Source organism: Ranitomeya imitator, chromosome 5, assembly GCF_032444005.1.
Source record: "Ranitomeya imitator isolate aRanImi1 chromosome 5, aRanImi1.pri, whole genome shotgun sequence".
Lineage (NCBI taxonomy): Eukaryota > Metazoa > Chordata > Amphibia > Anura > Dendrobatidae > Ranitomeya > Ranitomeya imitator.
Genome location: NC_091286.1, coordinates 177336808 through 177352307, shown reverse-complemented (window position 1 = coordinate 177352307; position 15500 = coordinate 177336808). Strand labels below are relative to the sequence as shown.

The window sequence follows — 15500 nt, the reverse complement described above, 5'->3', positions numbered from 1 at the left end:
GTAGAAGTGACCGCTGAACAGGGGAAGAAGCTGCCACGCCCGAAGACCTTGGGATATGCAGGGACCGCGTCGGGAGCGCCGGGATCAGATGACAGGAGGGCCGCGCTTAGTAACCCGATGTTTACCCTGGTTACCAGCGTAAACTTAACCCCTTCCCGACCCATGACGCCACGTAGGTGTCATGAAAGTCGGTGCCAATCCGACCCATGACGCCTATGTGGCGTCATGGAAAGATCGTGTCCCTGCAGATCGGGTGAAAGGGTTAACTCCCATTTCACCCGATCTGCAGGGACAGGGGGAGTGGTAGTTTAGCCCAGGGGGGGTGGCTTCACCCCCCCGGTGGCTACGATCGCTCTGATTGGCAGTTTCACTTTCAACAGCCAATCAGAGCGATTTGTAATATTTCACCTATTATAACGGGTGAAATATTACAATCCAGCCATGGCCGATGCTGCAATATCATCAGCCATGGCTGGAAATACTAATGTGCCCCCACCCCACCCCACCGATCGCCCCCCCCAGCCCTCCGATCTGTCCGGTACACTGCCCCGCTCCCCTCCGTCCTGTAATCCGCTCCTTCCCCCGTGCTCCGTTCCCCCCCCCCCCCCCCCCCGTGCTCCGTTCCACCCCACCTGCGTTCCGATCCACCACCCCCCCCCATGCTCCGATTTCCGTGCTCCCCCACCCCCATCATACTTACCGATCCTGCCGGGGTCAGTCCGTCTTCTCCCTGGGCGCCGCCATCTTCCAACATGGCGGGCGCATGCGCAGTGCGCCCGCCGAATCTGCCGGCCGGCAGATTCGTTCAAAGTGCATTTTGATCACTGAGATATAATCTATCCCAGTGATCAAAATAAAAAAATGATAAATGACCCCCCCCCCCTTCCTTTGTCACCCCCATAGGTAGGGACAATAAAAAAAATATAGAATTTTTTTTTTTTCCCCACTAATGTTAGAATAGGGTTAGGGTTAGAGCTAGGGTTAGGGTTTTGGTATGTGCACACGTATTCTGGTCCTCTGCGGATTTTTCCGCTGCGGATTTGATAAATCCGCAGTGCTAAACCGCTGCGGATTTATGGCGGATTTACCATGTTTTTTCTGCGCATTTCACTGCGGTTTTACAACTGCGGTTTTCTATTGGAGCAGTTGTAAAACCGCCGCGTAATCCGCAGATTGAAGTGACATGCTGCAGAATGTAAACCGCTGCGTTTCCGTGCAGTTTTTCTGCAGCATGTGTACAGCGATTTTTTTTTTTTTTTTTTTTTTTTTTTTTTTTTTTTTGTTTCCCATAGGTTTACATTGAACTGTAAACTCATGGGGAAACTGCTGCGGATCCGCAGCGTTTTCCGCAGCGTGTGCACATACCTTTAGAATTGGGCTATGTGCATACGGTGCGGATTTGGCTGCGGATCCGCAGCGGATTGGCCGCTGCAGATTCGCAGCAGTGTTCCATCAGGTTTACAGTACCAAGTAAACCTATGGAAAACCAAATCCGCTGTGCCCATGGTGCGGAAAATACCGTGTGGAATCCGCAGATGAAATCCACATAAAAAAACACTGGAAATCCGTGGAAAATCCGCAGGTAAAACGCAGTGCCTTTTACCCGCGGATTTTTGAAAAATGATGCTGAAAAATCTCACACGAATCCGCAACGTGGGCACATAGCCTTAGGGTTAGGGTTGGAATTAGGGTTAGGGGTGTGTTGGGGTTAGGTGTTGTGAATTCTGTGGCAGAGCTCCCTCTTGTGGTCACAAGTGGTACTTCGGCTGATTCTCTCTGAGCTTCCGTTGGTGGAGGAAAGTGGTACTGCGGCTTCTGAGTTTCCTTCCTCAGGTGATATGGGGAAGTCGTTAGGTGCTACCCTATTTAACTCCACCTAGTGCTTTGATCCTGGCTTCCAGTCAATGTTCTAGTGTTGGACCTGTTTCCTCCTGGAGTGTTCCTGTGGCCTGCTGATCTGCATAGCTAAGTTCCTCTTTGCTATTTGTTTGCTGTTTTTTCTATTCCAGCTTGTCAATTTGTTTTTTCTGCTAGCTGGAAGCTCTGGGACGCAGAGGGTGTACCTCCGTGCCGTTAGTTCGGTACGGAGGGTCTTTTTGCCCCCTTTGCGTGGATTTTGTAGGGTTTTGTGTTGACCGCAAAGTTGCCTTTTCTATCCTCGCTCTGTTCAGGAATTTGGGCCTCACTTTGCTAAATCTATTTCATCTCTACGTTTGTCTTTTCATCTTAACTCACAGTCATTATATGTGGGGGCTGCCTTTTCCTTTGGGGTATTTCTCTGAGGCAAGGTAGGCTTATTTTCCATTTTCAGGCTAGCTAGTTTCTCAGGCCGTGCCGAGTTGCATAGGTAGCGTTAGGCGCAATCCACGGCTGCCTCTAGTTGTGTTGGAGAGGATTAGGGATTGCGGTCAACAGTTCCCACGTCTCAGAGCTCGTTCTTATTTTTTGGGTTATTGCCAGGTCACTGTATGTGCACTGACCCCTTTGTCCATTGCGGTACTGAATTACATTTCCTAACAGTTAGGGTTGTGGTTAGGGGTGTGTTGCGGTTAGGGTTGTGATTAGGGTTATGGCTACAGTTGGGATTAGGGTTAGGGGTGTGGGGGGTTAGTGTTGGAGGTAGAATTGAGGGGTTTCCACTGTTTAGGCACATCAGGGGTCTCCAAACGCAACATGGCGCCACCATTGATTCCAGCCAATCTTGTATTCAAAAAGTCAAATGGTGCTCCCTCAATTCCGAGCCCCGACGTGTGCCCAAACAGTGGTTTACCCCCACATATGGGGTACCAGCATACTCAGGATAAACTGGGGTCCAATTTCTCCTGTTACCCTTGTGAAAATAAAAAAAATGCTTGCTAAAACATCATTTTTGAGGAAAGAAAAATGATTTTTTATTTTCACGGCTCTGCGTTGTAAACGTCTGTGAAGCACTTGGGGGTTCAAAGTGCTCACCACATATCTAGAGAAGTTCCTTTCGGGGTCTAGTTTCCAAAATGGGGTCACTTGTGGGGGGTTTCTACTGTTCAGCCACATCAGGGTCTCTGCAAACGCAATGTGACGCCCGCAGAGCATTCCATCAAAGTCTGCATTTCAAAACGTCACTACTTCACTTCCGAGCCCCGGCGTGTGCCCAAACAGTGGTTTACCCCCACATATGGGGTATCAGCGTACTCAGGAGAAACTGGACAACAACTTTTGGGGTCAAATTTCTCCTGTTACCCTTGGGAAAATAAAAAATTGCAGGCTAAAATTCTCATTTTTGAGAAAATAATTTTTTATTTTTATTTTCATGGCTCTGCGTTATAAACTTCTGTGAAGCACTTGGGGGTTCAAAGTCCTCACCACACATCTAGATTAGTTCCTTTGGGGGTCTAGTTTCCAAAATGGGGTCATTTGTGGGGGATCTCCAATGTTTAGGCATACAGGGGCTCTCCAAACGCGACATGGTGTCCGCTAACAATTGGAGCTAATTTTCCATTCAAAAAGTCAAATGGCGCGCCTTCCCTTCCGAGCCCTGCCGTGTGCCCAAACAGTGGTTTACCCCCACATATGAGGTAGCGGCGTACTCGGGAGAAATTGCCCAACAAATTTTATGATCCATTTTATCCTGTTGCCCATGTGAAAATGAAAAAATTGAGGCTAAAAGAATTTTTTTTGTGAAAAAAAGTACTTTTTCATTTTTACGGATCAATTCGTGAAGCACCTGGGGGTTCAAAGTGCTCACTATGCATCTAGATAAGTTCCTTGGGGCGTCTAGTTTCCAAAATGGGGTCACTTGTGGGGGAGCTCCAATTTTTAGGCACACGGGGGCTCTCCAAACGTGACATGGTGTCCGCTAAAGAGTGGAGCCAATTTTTCATTGAAAAAGTCAAATGGCGCTCCTTCCCTTCCAAGCCCTGCCGTGCGCCCAAACAATGGTCTACCCCCATATATGAGGTATCAGTGTACTCAGGACAAATTGGACAACAACTTTCGTGGTTCAGTTTCTCCTTTTACCATTGGGAAAATAAAAAAATTGTTGCTAAAAGATCATTTTTGTGACTAAAAAGTTAAATGTTCATTTTTTTTCCTTCCATGTTGCTCCTGCTGCTGTGAAGCACCTGAAGGGTTAATAAACTTGAATGTGGTTTTGAGTACCTTGAGGGGTGCATTTTTTAGAATGGTGTCACATTTGGGTATTTTCAGCCATATAGACCCCTCAAACTGACTTCAAATGTGAGGTGGTCCCTAAAAAAAATGGTTTTGTAAATTTCGTTGTAAAAATGAGAAATCGCTGGTCAAATTTTAACCCTTATAACTTCCTAGCAATAAAAAATTTTGTCTCCAAAATTGTGCTGATGTAAAGTAGACATGTGGGAAATGTTATTTATTAACTATTTTGTGTCACATAACTCTCTGGTTTAACAGAATAAAAATTCAAAATGTGAAAATTGCGAAATTTTTCCAAATTTCCATTTTTATCACAAACGCAGAATTTATTGACCTAAATTTACCACTAACATGAAGCCCAATATGTCACGAAAAAACAATCTCAGAACCGCTAGGATCCGTTGAAGCGTTCCTGAGTTATTACCTCATAAAGGGACACTGGTCAGAATTGCAAAAAACGGCAAGGTCTTTAAGGTCAAAATAGGCTGGGTCATGAAGGGGTTAAAAAAATAAAAACACTACATACTTACATTCCGGTGTCTGTCCTCCGGCGCTGTGCTTTCCTCTGCACTGTGAGCGCCGGCCATATCCCTGGTGTCAGCAGCAGTGGTAAATCAATAAATGATGAGGAATGCAATGTCATTATTGGGGACTCTGACTTCCTGTATCCTGGCTGTGTCATGGGCCCAGTTACATACAATGGGAGATATTGTCAGCATATAAATGATTAGGAGGGTGTTTAGAAGGAAGGTTAAATCTTTCTTCCATAACCATGAGCTCCCTCTCATGGTGGCTAGACGGGTATGATCTGTCATCAGACATTCCATCAATGTCTTGGATCAGCAACATTATTACCACAGATGCAAGCGTGAGTGGTTGGGGAGCACAATTGAGAGATTATGTTATACAAGGTCCTTGGTCAGTATGCAAGGGGAACAAATTCTTTGAACATGAAAAAGCTATTGTCGGTAGAGAAAGCAGTAAAAGGGTTCCTTACCTCTCTCCAGGGCCATCACATCCAGATTCTCAGTCAATCGATCCACACTGGAATATTTCAATCAAGGGGGACACAAGCTCTTGCTCCCTGATGAATTACATAGTAACATAGTTAGTAAGGCCGAAAAAAGACATTTGTCCATCCAGTTCAGCCTATATTCCATTATAATAAATACCCAGATCTACGTCCTTCTACAGAACCTAATAATTGTATGATACAATATTGTTCTGCTCCAGGAAGACATCCAGGCCTCTCTTGAACCCCTCGACTGAGTTCGCCATCACCACCTCCTCAGGCAAGCAATTCCAGATTCTCACTGCCCTAACAGTAAAGAATCCTCTTCTATGTTGGTGGAAAAACCTTCTCTCCTCCAGACGCAAAGAATGCCCCTTTGTGCCCGTCACCTTCCTTGGTATAAACAGATCCTCAGCGAGATATTTGTATTGTCCCCTTATATACTTATACATGGTTATTAGATCGCCCCTCAGTCGTGTTTTTTCTAGACTAAATAATCCTAATTTCGCTAATCTATCTGGGTATTGTAGTTCTCCCATCCCCTTTATTAATTTTGTTGCCCTCCTTTGTACTCTCTCTAGTTCCATTATATCCTTCCTGAGCACCGGTGCCCAAAACTGGACACAGTACTCCATGTGCGGTCTAACTAGGGATTTGTACAGAGGCAGTATAATGCTCTGTAATTGATGAAACCAGTAGAGGGCCTTTTCCAGCTGGCAGAGCAGCAGCTTCTTTCCCTGATGGCTTTACATATAAAGGGGAGGGAGAATGGCAGGACAGAATTCCAACATCGCAACCAACTGAGGCAAAGGGATTGGGTCCTGAATTCGAAGGTTTTTCAGCACATAGTGAGCAGAATTTTTCCATCTTCCTGTTCAGCTTGTTTTAGAACAGATCTATATCCGGGAGCCCTCCAAAGATCCGCTAAGTCCAAGATAAAGCCCTCAAGCTAATAGAAGCCCTTCAGATTCCTTGGGATTTCGGGATGACGTATTCGTTTCCTTCAATAGTAATGATTCCGTAAGTGCTGAAGAAGATCACCGAGGATCATGAGAGGGGTAATCCTAATAGCCCCAGTTTGGCCAGAAAGACCTTGGTTTTCCTGGATGAGGCTAATGTCCGTTTTCGATCTTTGAATCTTGCCATAGATCCAGGATCTACTCACTCAAGGTCCAATCTGTCATTCGTCAGTGAAAGGTTTCCATCTAACAGTATGGAATATTCATCATTATGCGCATATTCATCACTGTAATGAGCGGTACCATGTGACCGCTCACACAGGACCTGCTGCCGGCACTGAGAGCATACATCGCAGGAGCTGGGTGAGTATTTCTCGGCAAGCGGGGGCTGGCGCACAGGGGATGGGAGGTGACCCACAATCTTTATTTTTATCACACTAAAAAAAAACCCTTGATTTTTCATTCCTTCTCTCCAGCGAACGCTGCTGGGGAGAAGTAACGAATGCTGGCTTCAGCACTAAAAGCAGGGGACCGCGCTTAACTGTAGCGCTGTCTCCCTCACGGTCCGTGTGGTCCTCAGTCGGCACACGGCTGCTGCACGTGTGCCACACTGATGTGCTACGTGAGCACACGGACACGGATAACTCCGGTACCGATTTCTCCGGTACCGAAATTATCTGGACGTGTGAAAGAGGCCTAAGGGAGATGACAAACGTGTATACTGAGGTGAAAATGAGGTGTGAGGTGAAAATGAAAAGGTGTGAGTACAAAATGGGAGGAGTGATCGGAAAATGACAGATGTGAGGTCGAAATTACAAGTGTTAAGGGGGAATGAGGAGTGAGGGGGAAAATGAGGTGTGAGGGAGCAAATGAAAGATGTGAGGGGGAAAATGAGAGGCGTGATGGGAAACTAAGTGAGGTGCTATAACTAACCACAGAACCACCAGAAATGCGCTCATTGCCGACCCCCGTCACGTGATCAGGGGTCAGCGATGCGTCTGCATAGTAACCAGAGGTCTCCTTGAGACCTCTATGGTTGCTGATGCCGGCTTGCTGTGAGCGTCACCCTGTGGTCGGCGCTCATAGCAAGCCTGCAATTCAGCTACATAGGAGCGATCTGATGATCCCTGCTATATAGCAGAGCCGATCAGGCTATGCCAGCTTCTAGCCTCCCATGGAGGCTATTGAAGCATGGCAAAATTTAAAAAAACATGAAATAAATAATAAAAAATATATATAAAAGTTTAAATCACCCCCCTTTCGCCCCATTCAAAATAAAACAATAAAAATAAAATCAAATATATACTTATTTGGTATCGCCGCGTTCAGAATCGCCCGATCAATAAAAAAAAAAAAGTATGAACCTGATCGCTAAACGGCTTAGAGAGGAAATAATTTGCAACGCCAAAATCACGTTTTTTTGGTCACCATGACATTGCATTAAAATGCAATAACAGGCGAATAAAAGAACATATCTGCACCAAAATGGTATCACTAAAAACTTCAGCTCGGCACGCAAAAAATAAGCACTCACCTGACCCCAGCTCACGAAAAATGGAGACGCTACGGGTATCGGAAAATGGCCCTTTTTTTAAAAAAACATTTTTTTTTTTAGCAAAGTTTGGAATTTTTTTTTCACTACTTAGATAAAAAATAACCTATACATGTTTGGAGTCTCTGAACTTGTAATGACCTGGAGAATCATAATGGCAGGTCAGTTTTAGCATTTAGTGGAGCTAGGAAAAAAGCCAAACAATTAACACACATGGGATTGCACTTTTTTTGCAGTTTCACCGCACTAGGAATTTTTTTCCTATTTTCTAATACACGACATGGTAAAACCAATGATGTCGTTCAAAAGTACAACTCGTCCCGCAAAAAATAAGCCCTCACATGGCCATATTGGCTTAAAAATAAAAAGTTATCGCTCTGGGAAGGAGGGGATTGAAAAACGAACACGGAAAAACGGAAAATCCCAAGGTCATGAAGGGGTTAAAGATAAAATAAATTTTTTTTGGGTATCACCACACTTGTAATATAAAAAAACAAGATCTTGATTTATATGAAAACATTTTTTTTTTTTTTTTTAAATGTACAATACAATTGTAATGCAGTGTGTGTGTGTGTGTGTAGAACAAGTCATCAGACCATGGCAGATTCTAGTCCCCTAAGACACTGAGGCCATGATTACTTTTTGGTGCGTTTTTAGACTCTTTGCTGCGTCTTACAGTTCCGCAAATCTAATACCCACTGTGTGTTTTTTTTTTTTTTTTTTATTATTTTGTTTTACACAACGTAAACTGACCTGTGGGGACGAGGCTGAAATTGGTTTCTTACTCATCAGTTTATTTGGCAATTTTTTTCTTTTCTGTTTTTTATTGGTTTAACAACAAGAAATAAGCATCATGATAATAACATACAATGCAGCGAGATGCCCTGATGTGAATACACTTAACAATAGCTACAAAAATTATAAAACTGGCACAAAAATGGGCATCAAAGTGGGCACCGACGGGCGTTAATGAAAGGGTTAAATGACTTTGGGCCACTGATATTACACTGCAGATATACAGAAGAGGGCGCCCCACATAAAAACCAGGTCTCTCCAGCCTGGCCCAAATGCATTCTGGGCAAAATAACTGGCATCAAAGTGGGCAGTCGATTTTGGCCATTTTAATAAGTAACTGGTTTTTAAGGAGTTAAATGACTTTGGGCCACTGATCTCACACTATGAATACACATAGTGATGCCCTGCAACAACCCCAGGTCCCTCTAACCTGGCCCAAATGGATTCTGGTCATCAGAACTGCCATCAAATTGGGCAAACAGCCCATTTTCACAGATTTGCATAACTGATTTTTTTAAGGGATTAATTGACTTTGGCCCACTGATCTCACACTAAAAATACACTGGTATGTATTCTAAAGGCTCCTTTTCACTTGCGAGAAATACGTGGACACTTGGGAGCGGTGCATGCGGCTGCATAGCAATACATGGAGCTGCACACTCCGCTCCCAAGTGTTGGCGCCAGAGCTTGGTTTTAACCTGCGAGACTCGGACGTATTTCTTGCAAGTGAAAAGGAGCCCTTAGTGTGAGATCAGTGGCCCAAAGTCAACCTCTGTGTGCACTCTGCTGAATACGCAGATATCTCTGTTCCCAGGCTTCCTCCTCAGCGCCATCTTGCCTCTGCGGGACAGGTGGTGACTCACTCCTCAGTGCAGCCACCGGGTCCACAGCATCCCCCTGGGGCTTCTCCACCCCTCCCCCGGTCTCCACACACAGAACCTCTGGTTCTGTGTCTCCGGACATCAGCAGACTGTCTAGGGGAGGGGGCGAGTTCTTTTCCCAAGTCTGGTGAGGGTTGTATCTGTCCAGAGGTGGAGGTCCTGAAAAGAAGCGCTTTATATCTTGTAGAGGTTGTGCCAGGGTGAAAGGATTAGTATCCTGATGTTCTCTCCTAAAGGTACCATCACACTCAGCAACTTTCTAACGATCACGACCAGCGCTACAACCTGGCCGTGGTCGTTGGAAAGTCCTTGTGTGGTCGCTGGAGAGCTGTCACACAGACAGCTTTCCAGCGACCCGAAGTCCCCGGGTAACCAGGTGTGAGGAAAATGTATATCATAAGTGAGTTTTCTTGCTAGCCTGCGTGGGCTAAGCCCCCCCTTCTTGGAGTGATGCTAGCTTCAAATCCCTTCCCTTTTCCTCAGCCAAGAGCTGCTTTGCCCATGTACTGGGGGAAGTTTTATGGCCGAGAGGAATTTACGACCAGGGTAGAATCTTCCTCCAGCTAGAACAGGAAAAATGGCTCCAAAATTCATGAAAGATCCTTTGTTTGGTTTTTGTACGATATTATGCACCATGTTTACGTTAAGAACACGAAAATATATATTCGTATTCCCACTCGGTGTATCTACCCATCCCTTGAAACTCTGGCTTCTAACTCCATCTGGTAAAGAAGTAGGGATTTCTCTGTAAATATGTATCCCAGATAGGACATATTTGATCTCATTAGAATGCTCACGTTAATCCGAGATGAATGATAGGTTGAGTCTGACTCTGTCATGTTTTGTAGCGAAGTTATATCAAGTAGATAAATTTAAGATTGAAGTACTCAGAATGTAGAGAGAGGAGGGTCTGGATAAGCCAGCCCTTCTGTGATGTCAAAGCCTTAAGGTATTAAGTTGTGGCACACATCCTCAGCTCACCCTTCTGCTGGATTTCTTCTTCTGGACTTCTTGTCCTATTGTCCCAAGAGCTGAGTACATCCCATGGACTGGGATGTATGGAAACTGCACTAGCCAGGGGTGTCCGCCATGCTTTTAACATGTGAGTGTTATCTTTTCTCATTTATTCCCTTTGTTATAATTACCCATGTACATATTTGCAATTGTCTCATTTGTAACATCTTTATAAAATATTTTTGATAAAGCACTGCCTATTATTTTTATGGGATATAATATTTCATATATTAGTTCGTTCATCCATGCTCTAAACGTACCCTGTCTCTTGAAGAGAATTACGCTACTGTGTTGGGTTAGCTTCGGACCCGTTTAATCGAAGCTGGTGGCAGCGAGAAGTGTGCAGACTTTTGGGTTATGTTGTAGCGGCTGCGGCGTTAATAATTATTGTTCCTGCCTGAGTGGGAGTAGTTATCGCGTCGCTGCAGCGTGCCCAATAGCCAGTACATAGCAGGCAGCCTTTCTGGCGACTAATTACCCAGGGTGCAGTACCTAATCTGACCTGAGAGTAAGGGGGGCGCCAGAGAGCTGCAAGTGTTAAGTGGAACTGTAAGCGGGATATACATAAATCCCTGCAGTCCGTGGTATATAGAAAAGCAGTGGGATACCTAAAATAAGCCCCTGCTGTAAACTAAGAGGTCAATAGCCCTGTGTGTGTTTTCTCATCACATTGTTAGCAGTGGAGGGACAACTAAGATAAGCCCCCCTGCACATGTGATAGCTGTCTGTTGGCCTAAAGTCACCCCAAACCGTGACGTAGGGGTGACGGTCACGGTGTGAATCCTGACCAATTGGTGACAGCGGTCAGGGGAATCGTGACACCAGGGTAAACATCGGGTTACTAAGCGCAGGGCCGCGCTTAGTAACCCGATTGTTTACCCTGGTTACCATTGTAAATGTAAAAAAAAAAAACCCCTACATAATTACATTCCGGTGTCTGTAACGTCCCTCGCCGTCAGCTTCCCGCACTGACTGTGAGCGCCGTAAAGCAGAGCACAGCGGTGACGTCACCGCTGTGCTTTACGGCCGGTGCTCAGTCAGTGAGGGACGTGACAGATCCTAATCGCTGCTGCGTGTCAAACTCAACGATATCGCTATCCAGGACGCTGCAATGTCACGGATCGCTATCGTTATTGTTTTAATGTTGTTCAGTGTGAAGGTACCTTTAAAGGGAACCTGTCACCTGAATTTGGCGGGACTGGTTTTGGGTCATATGGGCGGAGTTTTTGGGTGTTTGATTCACCCTTTCCTTACCCGCTGGCTGCATGCTGGCTGCAATATTGGATTGACGTTCATTCTCTGTCCTCCATAGTATACACCTGCACAAGGCAAGATTGCTTTGCACAGGCGTGTACTATGGAGGACAGAGAAGGAACTTCAATCCAATATTGCAGCCAGCGGGTAAGGAAAGGGTGAATTAAACACCCGAAAACTCCGCCCATATGACCCAAAACCAGTCCCGCCAAATTCAGGTGACAGAGTCCCTTTAACACCCATTTGTGGATTTTGTGATTTGAGATAGTGTTGCTGTGGGTTTCTTCAGCATAGGTAAGGAGCGAGGTGAACATGCTTCTCTACTCCTCCATGGCCATCCACATTCCATTTTCCTATAATAGTTTGTGGACTCCATATAGAGTGCCCCTAATTGCTAGAAGAGCAGAATCGACCTTCAAGTGACCCCATTTTGGAAAATATACCCCTGCCAAACATGTGAAAGGTAAAGGTGGTTTATGCATACTGGGGCTCAGAAGGGAGGGGGGCATTTGGATTTGGGATCATAGAATTTGCTGAATTCCTTTTGGGGGGTGAAGAACCATTTAGGTAGCTTTTTCAGAACCTTTGTACTACCAGTAACATGGAAGCCCCCTATACTTCTCGCAACAGATGACGGATCTGAATGAAGACTTGCTTTTTTTTCTTGTACGGTAAAAGTGCTTAGGCGACTTTATTCTTTAAGTCAAGGCAATTACAGCAACACCAGATGTACGTATATTGGGTTTTTGTTTGGCTGCTGTCACACACCGAAAGATGATTTTTTTTTTTTTTTTTTTTTTTTTATTGTAAAAACAAGTTTTTCCATCTCCATATTTTGAGCTATAATTTTTCCATATTTAGGACGACTGTCATGTGAGGTTTTTTTTTTTTGTTGCAGGATGATTTGATATTATTGCTACTATTTTGTAGTTTTTTGATTGCTTTTTATGTGGAGGCTGTATAACAAAAAATCAGCAATTCAGTATTTTTTTTTTTTTTATTTTATTTTTTTTTCCCCATTCTGCTTGTGGTATAATTGATAAGGCAGCTTTATTCTTTGGATCAGTGTGATTACAGCTATACCACATTTATTATCTATCTGAAGTCAGAAGACAAGACTGACTGTCACTTCCAGACTAGTGTGAACAGGTGCATACTAGGAGCAGCCATCTCCATACGAAATAAGCAAAAAAAGTTGCACTCTGTAGTGCTAAAGCATGTCAATATGAATAGCAATACTGCTTCTGGATGCTAGGAAAAAGTGAGACTCTTGGCACATAATTTGGCCAATTCATACATGCCCAGCAGCCAACGACAAGGTGGTCTCAGAGCTTTCTGGGTCGTACGTGTCTAGTGTGAATACCTCTCTAAGACCTAAGTATGAATTCCTGGGTAGATGTGAATACCTCTCTTCAAAGTCTGATTTTAATGGGTAGGTAGGACCCTGTTGCAATTAAAAACCACCACATGCTGGAGGGCGGAGTGCTCGGTCAGAGAGTTAATATACAAATGACAAAAGACTGACTGGGCATGCATGAATTGGCCAAATTAAGTGTTGAGCGTCTCATTTTTCCTAACATCCAGAGGAAGTATTGATATTGATATTTCTTATATTTCATATTGACATGCTTTACCACTACAGAGTGCAACTTTTTTTTTATTGTATATAGAGATGGTTGCTCCTAATATGCACATGTTCACATTAGCTTGTAAGTGCCAGTCAGTGTTTTGTCATTTGTATGTTAGCTCTGTTGATGTGAGCAGGCAGTGATTGGCATCAGGCAGAACAGGCGGGTAGTTGACAACTACCTGCATGGAAGTTTTTAGCCCCATAACGAAAAATAAGTAAAGTCCTGGACAGACCCTTTAAGTGCCTTTTTTGTAATAAATCATTTTATTTATTAATTTCAGGTAACTGCAAGATTGAACCTGGTCTAACTCTCCTCCTGAAAATTCCCGACAAAGCAACACTGCCAAAGTCAACTTTATCGTATCCCATTGTTGACATGGAAGCAGCTTATGGTCTCCTCTAACTTCATCAAAACATTTCCAAAGTAATCCAAAATGACCGAAGACTAGACTTGTGTACTGTTCCCATGCTATATTAAAAAACTGAAGCATAATACCAGACATTCAGCTGGATTGGAAAAAACTGATATAATTAAAAGAAATGCACTCCCCCCCTCTCCCCAGATGTTTTTTCTGAGCTTAATGTACAATGCAGCAGTAAATAATGAAGGTCCCAAAACGGATAGTTAAGTAAAAAAGGAAAACCTATGCCTTGGGACAGAAAGACTAGTAAATCGCAATGCCTAATTTGTATTGATGGTGTGGAAGAGGGCACATTAGAAAGAAGGCAAGACTGGATATTTTTCTGACAAATAGACTTTAATTGGGTCGTGAAATGAATTGACTTTTTTCATCTCTGAGGAAGTGAGAAGAGACTAACAAACGACTTAAATACCATTTAAATCATAACTTGGAGGTCGACTGCTGAAGGGAAAACCTATGCCTGATTTCTCCTTAGGAATAACCAGAAGCTTAAAGTAGCAATTCTGTGCCAGTAACTAGTTTTACTGCCTGATAAATCTAATGATTTAACCATTTTGTGTAAAAAAAAAAAAAAAAAAAAAATAAATAAATTTAGAAATGTAGAAAGGAGATTAGCCAGGCAATACGATAATGAATGTTTTGTTCATGTCTTGGTGTGTAAGGGAGAGCAGAGAAATTGTCAGCTAGCCGGAACATCAGTTGATTGGAGCGACCATGAGAGAGTATCTGCTTCCTATACATAAACGTCTTGTTGGAATCCGTAATGATCGCTGTTTTTCGACTCTCAGTATTTCTGATCGCACAGCTTTGAACATTCTTATCTGGTCGGCTGCATAACCAAAATGATGTGTGCTATAGCTGTACTGTAGAGACATAACAGTTTTTTTTTGTGTTTTTTTTTTTTTTTTCTCAGAACTGGATATTGTTTGGGGAAAAAATTGGGCTGGAAATAATTTTGCACATTTTATGTGCCTTTTCTTTCCTTCTGCGTTTTATGCAAATTTACTTTGGCTTCAAGAACCTGCCACAAAGTGATTTGGAATTGGAATACAATGAGTTAGGACAGTTTGCTGTGCACTTTGGGGCATTTTGTGTCAGTTCTTTTAACCCTTAAATACTTGAAACCTTTACAATCCTCTAATTTATGGAATTGTGTGTGACGTTATTGGACTGCTCTATTGCTATCCTGGAACTGGAATCTCAGGCTACATATATTTATGCATAATAATTTGCTGAGGAGACACATTGTGGGACAGAACGAGAAGCAAGACAAGAAACCATGAGTGTCAACCACACAACCTTCACGATAAGAATCCAGACTGCTGGTTAATTTTACGCCAAATTCCTGAAGTTGTTGTGTACCTGGATAACTCTTACTATGCATTACGAGGCTGTTTATGGGCAACTGACCACTTAACATACTTAAGGTCAACTTTAACACTTTGAGAATTGCGGTCTTGTGTAAATGCACCTGACATTTGGAACTCGTTTTATTTACTTTAATTTTAAGAAAATTTTGTGAGGACTGGCAGCAAAACTTTTAAAAGCATGTACGCATCGGTGGAGCATGGTCCTGTACTTTGTAGTGACTCCAACATTTTATGCCTTTCTTGGAAAGGAAGGGTGCCAAAAAGTGAAAAAGAGAAACCAGTGTGTCGAAGGCGCTACTATGAAGAAGGGTGGCTAGCAACAGGCAATGGAAGGGGAGTTGTGGGTGTTACATTTACCCTGAGCCATTGTAGAAGAGACAGAAATGCACCACAGAGAACCAACTTCAACCTTCGAGGTCACAACAGTGAGGTAAGAGTTTTATTTCCTTTCCCAAAAGTTCT

At 43.6% G+C, this 15500-nt stretch overlaps 1 protein-coding gene across 1 annotated transcript in view; it reads left to right on the top strand.

The window, feature by feature from the left end:
- The window catches only part of TULP4 (TUB like protein 4), an 860077-nt gene that overhangs the window by 21330 nt on the left and 823247 nt on the right, over positions 1 to 15500 (top strand). The window contains exon 2 of the mRNA XM_069769358.1: positions 13528 to 15468. Within this exon, the coding sequence (XP_069625459.1) occupies positions 15217 to 15468 (252 nt within the window). The 5' untranslated portion in view covers positions 13528 to 15216. The remainder of the gene's footprint in view (positions 1 to 13527; positions 15469 to 15500) is intronic.